This window comes from Idiotropiscis lumnitzeri, chromosome 1, assembly GCF_059441095.1.
Source record: "Idiotropiscis lumnitzeri isolate Australia: NSW breed Sydney's pygmy pipehorse chromosome 1, RoL_Ilum_1.0, whole genome shotgun sequence".
In the NCBI taxonomy this organism is placed as follows: domain Eukaryota; kingdom Metazoa; phylum Chordata; class Actinopteri; order Syngnathiformes; family Syngnathidae; genus Idiotropiscis; species Idiotropiscis lumnitzeri.
This window is the reverse complement of record NC_142391.1, coordinates 565,787-578,417: the sequence shown is the minus strand read 5'-3', so window position 1 is coordinate 578,417 and position 12,631 is coordinate 565,787. Positions and strand designations below refer to the sequence as shown.

At 52.8% G+C, this 12,631-nt stretch overlaps 1 protein-coding gene across 2 annotated transcripts in view; it reads left to right on the top strand.

Moving 5' to 3' along the window:
- The window catches only part of hectd1 (HECT domain containing 1), a 25,921-nt gene extending 13,290 nt beyond the window's left edge, over positions 1 to 12,631 (top strand). Inside the window, exons 23-43 of one of the 2 annotated variants that reach the window (XM_088307909.1) lie at positions 558 to 668; positions 735 to 901; positions 1,776 to 1,952; positions 3,394 to 4,146; positions 4,512 to 4,733; positions 4,882 to 5,015; positions 5,100 to 5,256; positions 6,139 to 6,209; positions 6,274 to 6,425; positions 6,495 to 6,549; positions 7,935 to 8,151; positions 8,823 to 9,033; positions 9,232 to 9,433; positions 9,492 to 9,629; positions 10,030 to 10,496; positions 10,632 to 10,790; positions 11,242 to 11,320; positions 11,401 to 11,494; positions 11,926 to 12,076; positions 12,150 to 12,294; positions 12,373 to 12,631. In XM_088307909.1, coding sequence (XP_088164035.1) covers positions 558 to 668; positions 735 to 901; positions 1,776 to 1,952; positions 3,394 to 4,146; positions 4,512 to 4,733; positions 4,882 to 5,015; positions 5,100 to 5,256; positions 6,139 to 6,209; positions 6,274 to 6,425; positions 6,495 to 6,549; positions 7,935 to 8,151; positions 8,823 to 9,033; positions 9,232 to 9,433; positions 9,492 to 9,629; positions 10,030 to 10,496; positions 10,632 to 10,790; positions 11,242 to 11,320; positions 11,401 to 11,494; positions 11,926 to 12,076; positions 12,150 to 12,294; positions 12,373 to 12,510 — 4,000 coding nt within the window. In that variant the 3' untranslated portion in view covers positions 12,511 to 12,631. Of the gene's footprint in view, positions 1 to 557; positions 669 to 734; positions 902 to 1,775; positions 1,953 to 3,243; positions 4,147 to 4,511; positions 4,734 to 4,881; positions 5,016 to 5,099; positions 5,257 to 6,138; positions 6,210 to 6,273; positions 6,426 to 6,494; positions 6,550 to 7,934; positions 8,152 to 8,822; positions 9,034 to 9,231; positions 9,434 to 9,491; positions 9,630 to 10,029; positions 10,497 to 10,631; positions 10,791 to 11,241; positions 11,321 to 11,400; positions 11,495 to 11,925; positions 12,077 to 12,149; positions 12,295 to 12,372 lie in introns of both variants that reach the window. The other variant, XM_088307908.1, reaches the window with a different exon arrangement.

Sequence of the window (12,631 nt, the reverse complement as noted above, 5' to 3'; positions counted from 1 at the left end):
GGACAACATCGGGACGGGAGATTAGACATGTCAAACATTTTGCATCCACATCCGGCTCGAGTCGCAACACGGATCCCTGTTTGAGCCCGACTGTGCGTGACGTAGACGAGACGGCACATTTTCACGATGATGCACACGCGTTTATTTGGCTTGCATTGACATTTTTTTTTTTTTCGTTTTATTGAGCATTTTTTTATTTGGCATCATTTATATTGTTTACAAGAGATTACTCAATTTATCGCGATATTGATTATGGGTCATATCGCCCAGCCCTACCTGAAGGCCTCTCAGACCGCGAGAAAGTCTCTGGTCTGATGACGCAATCATTCAGTGAAGGAAACAGTCGAGCTTGGTGGTGGCGCCCTCAAGTTGTGGGGATGATTTTCAGCACTCGTACGAGGAAACGAGTCAGGATTGAGGGAAAGATGAACGTCGCGATATTCAGAGACATCCTGGATGAAAACCTGCGCCAGGATCCAAACGCGTGCCTCGAGCTAAACTGTGTTGTGGATCGTTCCGTGATCTCGTTGTTCATCTGGTTCTTTGTCCTCGTTCAGGGGTTACGGGCGCTCGGCGTTGAGGAACTGGATCTTCCAAGTATCCAAGGACGGTCAGAACTGGAGCACGCTTTACACGCACGTGGACGACTGCAGCCTCAACGAGCCGGGGTAGGCTTTCTTCACAAGCGACGGCGGAGTTATCCCGGTGACCAATTTGCGGTCGTTCACGTTCAGGTCGACGGCCACGTGGCCTCTGGACCCGTCGAAAGATGAGAAGCAGGGCTGGAGGCACATCCGCATCAAGCAAATGGGCAAGAACGCCAGCGCCCAGACGCACTACTTGTCCTTGTCGGGACTGGAACTCTACGGCACCGTGACCGCCGTTTGTGAGGACCAATTAGGTGAGCACGCAAACACGCCCGTTCGCCAGGAAGTCACAAATTATTAAATGGAAAGGATCGATTGTGAGGGTTGGGCATCGTTTGATTCCTCGATACAATTATTCCGGTTCGTAACGTTTCTTGATTCAGATTCTTCTTTTTTGGGGGGGGTGGGGGGTTCGTTTCATGACACGACGGTCTCGCTTCTCCCGCTTTGTGCGGCTCGAAGTTGTGGGCAAAGCAGCACATTTTTCAACACCATTAGGTGTTTACAGGCTGCAGAATTATCCACAGTGACGCTGACAAAATGTGTCAGGTTTGATCACCGAAGCATTCTCTTCACACAGACAATAAATAAAGCAAGACCAGAGTTGATCTTTTTACTCGCGAGGAGAACGAACGGAGGTGCGCTCAGTTACATCTCCAACGTTGCTCTGAAGCGCTCGATTTTATTTACTTTCCAAATGAAAAAATGAGGAATGAATAGCGAGCTGTCGGCTGTGAGGGCAACGCGATCCACATGGTGACAAATTCCGGTTCGGGAGGTCCTGATTCACACGCTCAGCTCATTTGAATCAGGTGTGTTGCAGAAGGGAGAGATGGAAAAGCTTTCCCATTTGTTGGCTCGTTGTGGGCAGAAAACGTAACGGCTCAGGGTCGAACTCGTCGGAGGCAGCAAGAGAGGCGAACCTGTTTTTTCGTTTTGTGTTGCACTGAGCAGCGTGGTCGAAACGCCGGGAATCGAAATGTTTCACCGATATTTTAAAACCAGAAGGATCCCGGGAAAACCCAAGCGCTCGTCCCGGTTCCGCTCGGTTCCCGGTGCCCAACCCTGACATTGCGAGCGCCGTTTGCTTGGCCATGGCGTCCGTCAATTCACTGGAGAACCCCACAGGCAAAGCCGTGAAGGAAGCAGAAGCCAACCTGCGCCGGCAGCGGCGGCTCTTCCGCTCTCAGGTGATGAAGTACATCGTCCCGGGCGCGCGGGTGGTGCGCGGCATCGACTGGAAGTGGCGTGACCAAGACGGGAACCCGGCCGGCGAGGGCACCGTCACCGGAGAAGCCCACAACGGTAAGACCGGGCCAGATGAAGGTTTGGCATATGTTTGTAAGGCAGAAGGGAAAAAAAAAAATACTGATTGGCTGCTGAGGTCACGTGACGCCAACGAGCCAATCGTGCGCCCGCTCCACTTGTGTCTTCTTGCTCAGCGATGTCATGAATGATGCCGACGACTTGACATGTCTTTCGCTGTTTGCTTGTTCTCGTGTTCCTCGCCACCGGACCAAAATGGCGCTTGAGCCGCTTGTTTGTTTAAGGCCGCACCCATAGACGCCGCCCTCCTGGCTGTGGCAAAGTGGCACGATGGTTGAAGATGCCTCGTTTGCCGTTAAGCCGCGCGCCAAGCGTTTTCAGTTGCTGCGGGCCGTCATATCCTTTTGCCGTACGGCGAACCAATAACAAATATTTCTAAAGTCATTGCCATTATTAGTCAAATAATTGAATGTTTCAATTCGTTACAATGTAAAAAAAAAACATTTTAGGATCTGCTTATTGTAAACAGATGAATTATGAGATTCAAAATTGTTCCGTGACCATGCTTCAAGACATTTGTATCTCCACGCTTCCTTTTCACAGTTGAAATGTATTCCGTATTTTCCCGACCATACGGCGCACGGTATTAAAAGATCCGGGCGCCATTTCCGTAGTTAACACGCATACGCACGAGGCTCACTGTATTATTGGCCGCAGACGTCGTAAAACATAAGGCCAGCGTGTGTTTTTAAAAAGGCGGCAGCAGCAAAACTAAGTTTGGTTGCACTTGATTGAAATATTTTCTGCACCAGGTTCCTTCTCGACCGCTCAGAAATGATGCAGAACCTTGAACAACGTTAGCCCAAGCATCCACAAATGGTGGCAAACTCGCCCGCCGCTGCCTCCCAGTCTTTGCAAAGTCGCAACGTCACTTTTGACGCCGAGTTCCCTCTTGCAAGTCAGAGCGAAAAAGAAAATCCGCCGATAGTCGATGGCTCGAATGCTGGTAAACTCGCAAGTGAGGTCACTTGTATCTCAAGGCGCGAGCGGCGTTCATGTTGTGCAATTCCCCCCCGCCCCCGTTGTGGCTTCCACAAATGGGATTCACTTGCAATATTTTTCCCGGGCCAATCGGTTACATGAAATATTCAATCGTGCGAATGCGTATATGTCTATGTTGGTGGTCTTAACAGGCCGGCTCCGTGGTCCGGTGCCGTTTGTTGGCCGTATCCGCCTTTTTTTTCTCTCTTCACGCTCTCTCACTCTCGCCGTCTCTGCCGGGTCTCTGACATCCATGCGTGCGTCTCCTCCTATGTCTCTGTCCATCCAGGCTGGATTGATGTAACCTGGGATGCCGGCGGCTCAAACTCTTACCGTATGGGCGCCGAAGGGAAGTTTGACCTCAAGCTTGCTCCGGGGTACGACCCTGAGTTGGCTACCTCAGCGCCGTCACCCAAACCTGTCTCATCCGCTGTTTCAGGCCCCGCCTTCGCCCCGCTGGGACCCTCCCCGACCCCGGCAGCCAGCGGCGGCGGCACCGCCAACGCCGCGTCCACGCCGTCCTCGTGGAGCAGTCTGGTGAAAAATAACTGTCCAGACAAGGGCGGGGCCTCGTCGCTAAGCGGAGCCGGCTCGTCCAGCCGCAAGGGCAGCAACAGCTCCGTGTGCAGCGTGGCCTCCTCCTCGGACGTCAGCCTGAGCTCCTCCCTCGGCCACCCCGTCGGGGCGCGGCCGGACAAGCGGGCCGAGGGGCTGCTCCTGGACCACGGCTGCGGGGCGGGCGGCGTCGCGATGGGCGGGGCGGGCTCCGAGATCCAGCGGCAGGAACCCGTCGTGGTGCTGTCCTCCGCCACGGAGGGCGGCTGCGCCCCCGCCGCGTCGGACTCGAGCGACGCGGCGGCGGCGGCCAGCTCCATGGGCCTGGTCAGCGTGAGCTCGCCGGACGTCAGCTCCGTCTCCGAGTCCCCGAGCAAGGACGCCCCCTCGCAGAGGCCTTTGTGCTCGGCCGCCAACGCTCGCCTCTCGGTCAGCTCGCTGCTGGCGGCCGGCGCCCCCATGAGCTCCAGCGCGAGCGTGCCCAACCTGTCGTCTCGCGAGGCCAGCCTCATGGAGTCGTTTGTCCGTCGCGCGCCCAACATGTCCCGCACCAACGCAACCAACAACATGAACCTGAGCCGCAGCAGCAGCGACAACAACACCAACACGCTGGGCCGCAACGTCCTGAGCACAGCCGGTAAGTCAACAAATCGTGAGTGGCGGCCGCTCAATTGTTGAGGTAATGGCGTGAGAATTTTCAAGAAACGTACATGGAGCAGTCGATGGGCGCCTCTGAATTTGGGGAATTTTGTCAGGGAAATTGTAGGAACGTCCTGACTGAAAATTGGAATGCGGAAGGAATAGCTCAATCTCTAAATGGATAGTTTGGAACATGCTGTCGATATGCTTTTAAGGAGCTCAACTCTTGTAGGTCGGAATCAGCGGCGAAATAGAGAAGCACGAGTTTGCGCACACTTGTGCTGACGAATGGCCTCAATGTTGGATTTTGAATTCTTCCAAGACATGACCAAAACTGCCAATGTCTGCGCTGTTTGTTGCCAGCGTCACCGCTCATGGGCGCCCAGAGCTTCCCCAACCTCACCACCACCGGCACCACCTCCACCGTCACCATGTCCACGTCCATCGTCACCAGCAGCAACAATGTCGCCACGGCAACCACCGGCCTGTCAGTGGGACAGATGCTAAGCAACACTTTGACCGCCAGCCTCACGTCCACGTCCAGCGAGAGCGACACGGGACAGGAGGCCGAGTTCTCGCTCTACGGTCAGTCTGGCCCGAAATGAAGCCTCGTTTGTGCCATGCGGCGGTCGAGTGGATATGTGATCCATCCTATCGAGAGACCAGTTAGAATCACAATTTCATAATTGCCGCCCCCCAAATTTCTTTGGATTAAATGCCGCTTTTGTTGCAGACTTCCTGGACAGCTGCCGCGCTAACACGCTTTTAGCCGAACTGGAGGATGAGGAGGACCTTCCCGAACCCGACGACGACGACGACGAGAACGAGGATGACAATCAGGAGGACCAGGAGTACGAGGAGGTCCTGGTACGGAAAAGAAACGGTTGTCACAACCCGGATTTGATTCCATCCGGCAAACAAGATTGAGCGTCCTCCGCTGCCTTCCTGCAGGAGGAGGAAGAGTATGAGACCAAAGGAGGTCGCAGGAGGACGTGGGACGACGACTTTGTCCTCAAGAGGCAGTTTTCGGCTTTGGTTCCTGCCTTTGACCCTCGGCCCGGAAGAACCAACGTGCAGCAGACGACTGACTTGGAGATCCCGCCGCCGGGTAAGATTTATTTCCACACGCAATCCGCCATGAGGGCTGAACGATGAATTACAAATCGACAAATCAATATCGCCATAAATTGGGCAATTTTACCTCGGTAACGATAAATGCACGATAAATTCCCCCCGTGGACCAAAATCCAAATAAATGCAGGAAATGCATATGAACTACTTTTTTTTTTTATGGACCAACTGGTACACATTCCTTTCAATGAAAAATAAAAGTACAGAAATCATTTGTAGAAACATTCCAAATAGCTCGCTTTGCATGATTTGAACAATGTCACAAAGAACGGGAGAAAAAGGGTACCGCTCTCGCAAAACCCTTTTCTGCAAATAGATTGCGCCGAGATGCCGTCATGCCGCGTGCAAAGGCCTCGATTCGACTCTTGTAAACAATATGAATCATGCCGAATAAAAAAATGATCAATAAAATGAAAACTAAAACTGTCGAGCCAAATAAACGCGTGTGCATCAACGTGAAAATGCGCCGTCTCGAGTACTCTGGTGCGCCGTCGCCACTTGTCGTCGACGTCACGCACAGTCGGGCTCAAACGGGGATCCGTGTTGCGACTCGACCACAAGTCGGATGTGGATGCCAAATGCTCGACGTGTCTGAGCTCCCGTCCCGATGTCGTCCATATCGGGAAGCCCGGTTTGCGCCAAATATTTTTCATACCTCTTGTCGGCTACCTTTAGGTCGCGTTTCAATCCCGTGCGCTCCACTGTAGCTCGAGGAGCTCTATCTTTAGCGATGTGCTCGGCTTTGGCGTCCACCTCGGAGACGTTCTCTCGGATGGTGGGCCTTGCTCCTCGCTTTGAGCGTTTAGCTCAAGTTCTAAAAAGCAAATTTGCTTTGCATTAATGGCCGCGTCGCTTCCAGGAACTCCTCGCTCGGAGGTGCAGGAGGAGGTGGAGTGCGCTCCTTCCCCTCATCTGGCTCTCACTCTCAAGGTAACGCTCGGTCACGAGGTCGCGGGCTCGTACCCCGCTCGCTCAACCTGTCTTGTGGGCACAGGTGGCGGGTCTGGGCACGGCGCGGGAGGTGGAGCTTCCTCTGTCCAACTACAAGTCCACCATCTTCTTCTACGTGCAGCGACTGCTGCAGCTCTCGTGTAACGGCACCGTCAAGACGGACAAGCTGCGCCGCATCTGGGAGCCCACCTACACGTGAGAGCGCCGCCGCCGCGCCCAGCAAGCGCCTGACGGCGTGTGTTGATTGTTATATCGTTGCATCAGGATCATGTACAGGGAGCTGAAGGACGCAGACAAGGAGAAGGAAAGTGACAAGATGGTAACTATTACATGCCGCCTCCTCGACAAAACAAAAGATGACACCCGTGAATATTTGAATGTATTTTCACTGGAGAAGGCAGCACTTCATCACCCAATGACACTTTGTCAGTCACTCTTAACTCAGCCAAATATTTTGGTTTGGTGCTTATCAGACACGAATGCTAGCATTGCAGCTCTGCCTACCTGTTCAGCTTTGACATGATCGTGTTTCTGTGTATTTGCTTGAAAAATCTTCAGCTCGTCTAGCTTCCGGTTCACGGGCGAGGTTCTGTAATTGAGCCGCTGTTAGGTTTTAGTCGGATGGAAAATCACAAGCGCACGTTGGGGTAGGAGTGTGACAATATCTCGATGTGGCGATACATCGCCATATTTTTGCCTTGCGATCGATTATCGGTACGCCTACGCCACGTATCGATACGCTAAAAGAATATAAAGATTCCTATAAAGGCTCCTTCATTGTTCGTCGAGCCATGACTTGGCGGTCCACAAGGAGCGTGCCTCAGAGGCGAGGCGGGCTGAAGTCACCGGGCGAAGAAGACAATTGGAGCCAGTTAAAAAAAAAAAAAAAAAGAAAAGTTACACGATGCGCCGGCAAACGCTGCCATTGCTGTCGAGTGTTTCATGGTAAATGGGCTGTCGCTTGTTTAGCGCTTTTCTACCTTTGTCTATTCAAAGCGCTTCACACCATTTCCTCACCTACCTCCCGATGACTCGCCATCGGGAGCAACTGGGGGTTCGGTATCTTGCTCAAGGATACTTTGACGTGGTCACAATGGCCAGGGATCGAACCCACAACCTCTACCGCAGAGCCACGCCGCCCCCACAATGCCCTTTGTGTCGAGGCAAAAGTTTGTTTTTCCATTTAATTGAGAATGATTTTTGACATTGTTTAAAGCGCCGACCCAAGAATCGGCCTCTCGGCAGCCATTTCATTTTCCATTTCTGTAGTTGCGCATCAACGCAAGCAAATTCTCTTTGCGCCGACTCCACAGAAAAAATTTGCCATCGCCTCCTTTTACTTTGGGAAACAAATGATGAATATTTGGAAATGATTTTCAAGCCGACTCACTCAATCCGAATTGTTTGTGCTTATTCTGCTGTGTCCAATTGAAATGTCGTTTGAACCTTAAGTTGCAGTTGTAATTCTGTGGTCACAAAATGAACTTTCAAGTTGCGAGCATTACGTTGTCCATTTTAACAATGGTGATGGTGGTGAAAGTTCTTTTTTTTTTTCTCTCTCTCTCTCTCCTCCCTCCTCTCCTTGGGCGGTCGTAAAGGACAAATGCATGTGACTTGATTTGAACGAACCAAGTGGAGAGTCAATCTTTGCTTGGCCCCAGAACAACGCCATGTGTTAATTCACGCTGCGGTTGCTGCGTTCAGGACTTGTGCGAGCACGGCGTGGGCCGCGGCGGAGGCCTGAGTCCTGGCGCCTTGCCGAGCGACCGCAGCGGCGACATCCTGGCCTGCGGCCGGGAGGCGGCGCAGGCCAAGGCGGGCTCGGCTCACAACGCCTGCGGCGTGGAGGACGTGCTGCAGCTGCTGCGCATCCTTTACATCATCGGGGGCGACGCCGCCTACAACGCGCGCACGCTGCAAGGTCGGTGTGCGTGTTACAACTACTTTGTGGCCGGCCGACACTTGCCGTTTCGCCATCGCAATTTAGTTCGGTCATGGCCGCAACTTTGTTTTTGGTGCAAACGCGTCGGCCCATATTCTGTGACCCCAACGTCGTATTTCGTGTGCATGTGCTCCTCTTTCATGGCCACAACTTTGTGTTTTGGGGTCACCGTTTCGACGTATTTCGCGGCCCACCACCTGCTATGACGTCACGGCCTCAATTTAGCGTTTCTCGCCCACCATTTAGTATTTTGGCATTTCCCGCCCACAGCCTAGCACGTCATGGCCCAAATTTGATGATTGGATTGTCTACAATTTAGGATGTGAAGCCACAACTTCATAGTTTGTGTTCACAAAATAGCTTTTTGTGTGCATGTTATCAACTTTGGAGCCCCCCCCCAAATTTTTCCCATTATGTCGGAGGAACATTATCTTCCAAGGGAAAAAAATATTTCGATTGAATTCTTGTCAAAGTAAATGATCAGGAGCGCTCAATCAAATTCCAGAAACGGAGGGGGGGGGGGGGGGGGAGTGGTCGCCACTTTGCTTTTTCTCTAAAAAGACAGAACGCCGCCATCGCTCATCCCTTCATGAATGCTGGCTAATTAATGACCTTAACGTGGCGTCGCCTGCCTGACTTTGCGTGCGCAGACACAGACGAAGTGCACTTCAACGCGTCGCCGGAGGAGTTCACCAGCAAGAAGATCACCACCAAAATCCTGCAGCAGATCGAGGAACCTTTGGCGCTGGCCAGCGGCGCGCTGCCCGATTGGTGCGAGCGCCTCGCCTCCAAGTGTCCTTTCCTCATCCCCTTCGAGACCCGACAGCTCTTCTTCACCTGCACTGCCTTCGGAGCGTCCAGGTGAATGCGCCCGCTCCGGAATCGCAAGAACAACAACATCGAGGAAGCAAATTGAGTAGAAGCCGCATGTCGGTCCTGAAGAGCTGAGTGGAAATGCTGCGGATTAAAAAACAAAAACAAAAAAACCTCAAGTTGGAATAGGATGAATTGGTCACGCAATGTAAAATGTCTAAATTTGAAGATTTTTGTGGTGCTCAGGGCCATCGTGTGGCTGCAGAATCGTCGCGAGGCCACCATGGAGCGGTCGCGGGCGTCCACCGCGGTGCGCAGGGACGACCCGGGCGACTTCCGCGTGGGTCGCCTCAAGCACGAACGCGTCAAGGTCCCCCGGGGGGACGCCATGATGGAGTGGGCCGAGGCCGTCATGCAGATTCACGCCGACAGGAAGTCCGTGCTGGAGGTGAGTGCCCGGCGACTGCACGCGTGTGCGTTCCCCATTTGACGTGCGTGCCGCCCAGGTGGAGTTCCAGGGAGAGGAGGGCACAGGTCTGGGGCCCACCTTGGAGTTTTACGCTTTGGTGGCGGCAGAATTCCAAACCACCTCCTTGGGAATCTGGTTGTGCGACGACGACTTCCCCGATGACGAGTCAAGACAGGTGAGCTCGTCGGCTCGCTCTCTCGTGTCGCATTGGCATGCGTTCGCTCAATCCAACTCTCACTCATTCCTCCGCTCTTGCTCCTATTAGCAAAAACACTCGCACACGCACTCCCTTGTGAACGGTTTCACACTTGCGTTCATTCGCTGTCGCACGTGTCTCTTGCACTCATATTCTCACAAGCGCTCAGTTATACTCCGACACTCTGGCGTTCTCGCTCTCACATTCAAATCTGTCTCACACATGAAGTTTGACACACTGTGACACACGTTCACTCCTTGGCAAATACATTTATTGGCACATTCACCGTCTCACACGCACATGCTCACTCACTTCTCAAATGCACGCGCGCTGACTTGGAGCCGTGCCAACGCTAAGCTAACAAGTTGCCTTGCGTCAGGTGGACCTGGGCGGTGGCCTGAAGCCGCCCGGCTACTACGTGCAGCGTTCGTGCGGCCTCTTCCCGGCACCATTTCCGCAGGACAGCGAAGAGCTGGAACGCATCAGCAAGCTTTTCCGCTTCCTGGGCGTCTTCCTGGCCAAGTGCATCCAAGACAACCGGCTCGTGGACCTGCCCATCTCACGACCCTTCTTCAAACTGCTCTGCATGGGCGACATCAAGTCCAACATGAGCAAGCTGCTCTACTCGCCGCAGGACGGCGGCGCCGACCCGGAGCGCTCGCCCCCGCCGCAGTCCGACGTGCGCTCCGAGGCGTCCACAGAGGAGAGCCAGGAGACCTTGTCCGTGGGGAGCTTCGACGACGACTCCAAGTCGGAGTTCATTATGGACCCGCCCAAGCCCAAACCGCCCGCCTGGTACCACGGCATCCTCACCTGGGACGACTTCCAGTTGGTCAACCCGCACAGGTGACCTCACGCCGTTTCCGTTGCGTCTCATCACATTTTGCATTTCCGCCAAAACTCCAAACAAATGAGCGCGCAACGCCGTAGGATGGCGATTAGAAGCCCTAACAGCAACTTCCTCCCGGCAACCGATCACAGGGCCAGCTTCCTAAAGGAGGTCAAGGACCTGGCGGTGAAAAGGCGGCAGATCCTGACCAGTAAAGTTCTGTCCGAAGACGAGAAAAATACGCGGCTGCAGGACCTGATGCTCCGGAACCCCCTGGGCTCCGGACCCCCGCTCAGCATCGAAGACCTCGGGTGAGTTGGACCGCTTGCTTCTGTTTGGTCGGCACGCTTGAATCTGAAATCACTGGCTTCCCAAATCATCTTTCCCCATTGAAATATGAGCAATTTGTTCCCAATTCCACCAAGAAATCTACAAAATGAAGACAACTCAACAGTTTTCGCACCTGTATTTCTCGCGTGAATTGAGTGGTCGTTGCGCTGCTCCTTCTGCTGTGCTTGTCTTGGCCAAAAGGAGGCAGTATAAAACAGCCACACTAATTCTCATTAGTCGTTGGGCTCAGAGAATAAAATAGCATGTAAACTGTAAGTTTTGTGTTTTTCTCTTTTCTCTCCAAACCAAGCAAAAAAAAAATTTTTTAAATATATATATATATATAATTATTATTGCCATGACCTTCCTGCTCGTTTTGTTATCCCGTCAATGTGTGTTAGCATTAAGCTTGTCGACTTTTGTCCCACGCAGGTTGAACTTCCAGTTCTGTCCTTCTTCCAAAGTTCACGGCTTCTCCGCCGTCGACCTCAAACCCAACGGAGATGACGAGGTAAACGCGCTCGTGGTGATCTGCGTTCCGTCGGAATGCGGACCACCACGGTAACGGCGTGCGTGTGCGTGTGCGTGTAGATGGTAACCATGGAGAATGCTGAGGACTACGTGGAGTTGATGTTTGACTTCTGCATGCACACGGGCATACAGAAACAGATGGAAGCCTTCAGAGGTACACGCACGCACGCACTAAAACTATGTACTTGGCGTACATATGACTTAATGACTTGCTTCTTCCAAACATTTAGTTATTTAGGAATTAAGTGGATATAGTACTTGGTTTGTTTTTGCTAGCTAGTTAGTGATTTTCGTGGATGGATGTTTCAAAATAAAATAGTGTTCAATGAAGAAGAAAATGCTGCTTCTATATATTAAAAAAAAAAAGTATTTTTCTTAATATTGTCATTATGCAACATCATTTATTTATGTTATTCGCTAGGAATTTGATTAGTTATACTTTTGTGGGTTACTTATTTAGGAGTGCTTACTTACTTTAACTGGCAGGCACCTTAGCTGGTTGCTTGGTTAGAGACCCACATCGTTATTGAATTCATGACTTGTTAGTCGGTTAACCTGTGAGTTATTTGCTGGCGTTGTCATCAGAGGGGTTCAACGGCGTTTTCCTGATGGAGAAGTTGAGCTCGTTCAGCCACAAAGAAGTTCAGATGATCCTGTGCGGCAACCAATCGCCTTCGTGGACTTCCGACGACATCGTCAATTACACTGAGCCAAAGCTGGGCTACACCAGAGACAGGTGCCAACGGCTTCGTCGTCAAGTTGCGCTTGTCGCTCGTTTGTGACGCATTTCTTGGTGGTTGTTGTTTCAGCGCGGGCTTCCTGCGCTTTGTGCGCGTCCTGTGCGGCATGTCGTCGGACGAGAGAAAAGCCTTCCTACAGTTCACCACCGGCTGCTCCACGCTGCCCCCCGGAGGCCTGGCCAACCTGCACCCCCGCCTCACCATTGTCAGGAAGGTAAGCGGCCAAAATCTGCGTCCGCTCGCCCACTCCGTCCAAACTCAAACTCTGCTGCGTGCTGACCTTTGCCCTCAGGTGGATGCGACAGACTCGAGCTACCCGTCGGTCAACACGTGCGTTCACTACCTGAAGCTTCCCGAGTACTCGTCCGAGGACATCATGAGGGAACGTTTGCTGGCTGCCACCATGGAGAAGGGCTTCCACCTCAACTAACGACCCGCATGACTCCTCCACCCCCCACCACCAGGGGGCGCTGCCAACCCACAGTTGTCCTCATCCACTCGCTCTCGTGTGTCCTGTCCTGCGACTACGTTTAGCTTTTTTTTTTTGGGGG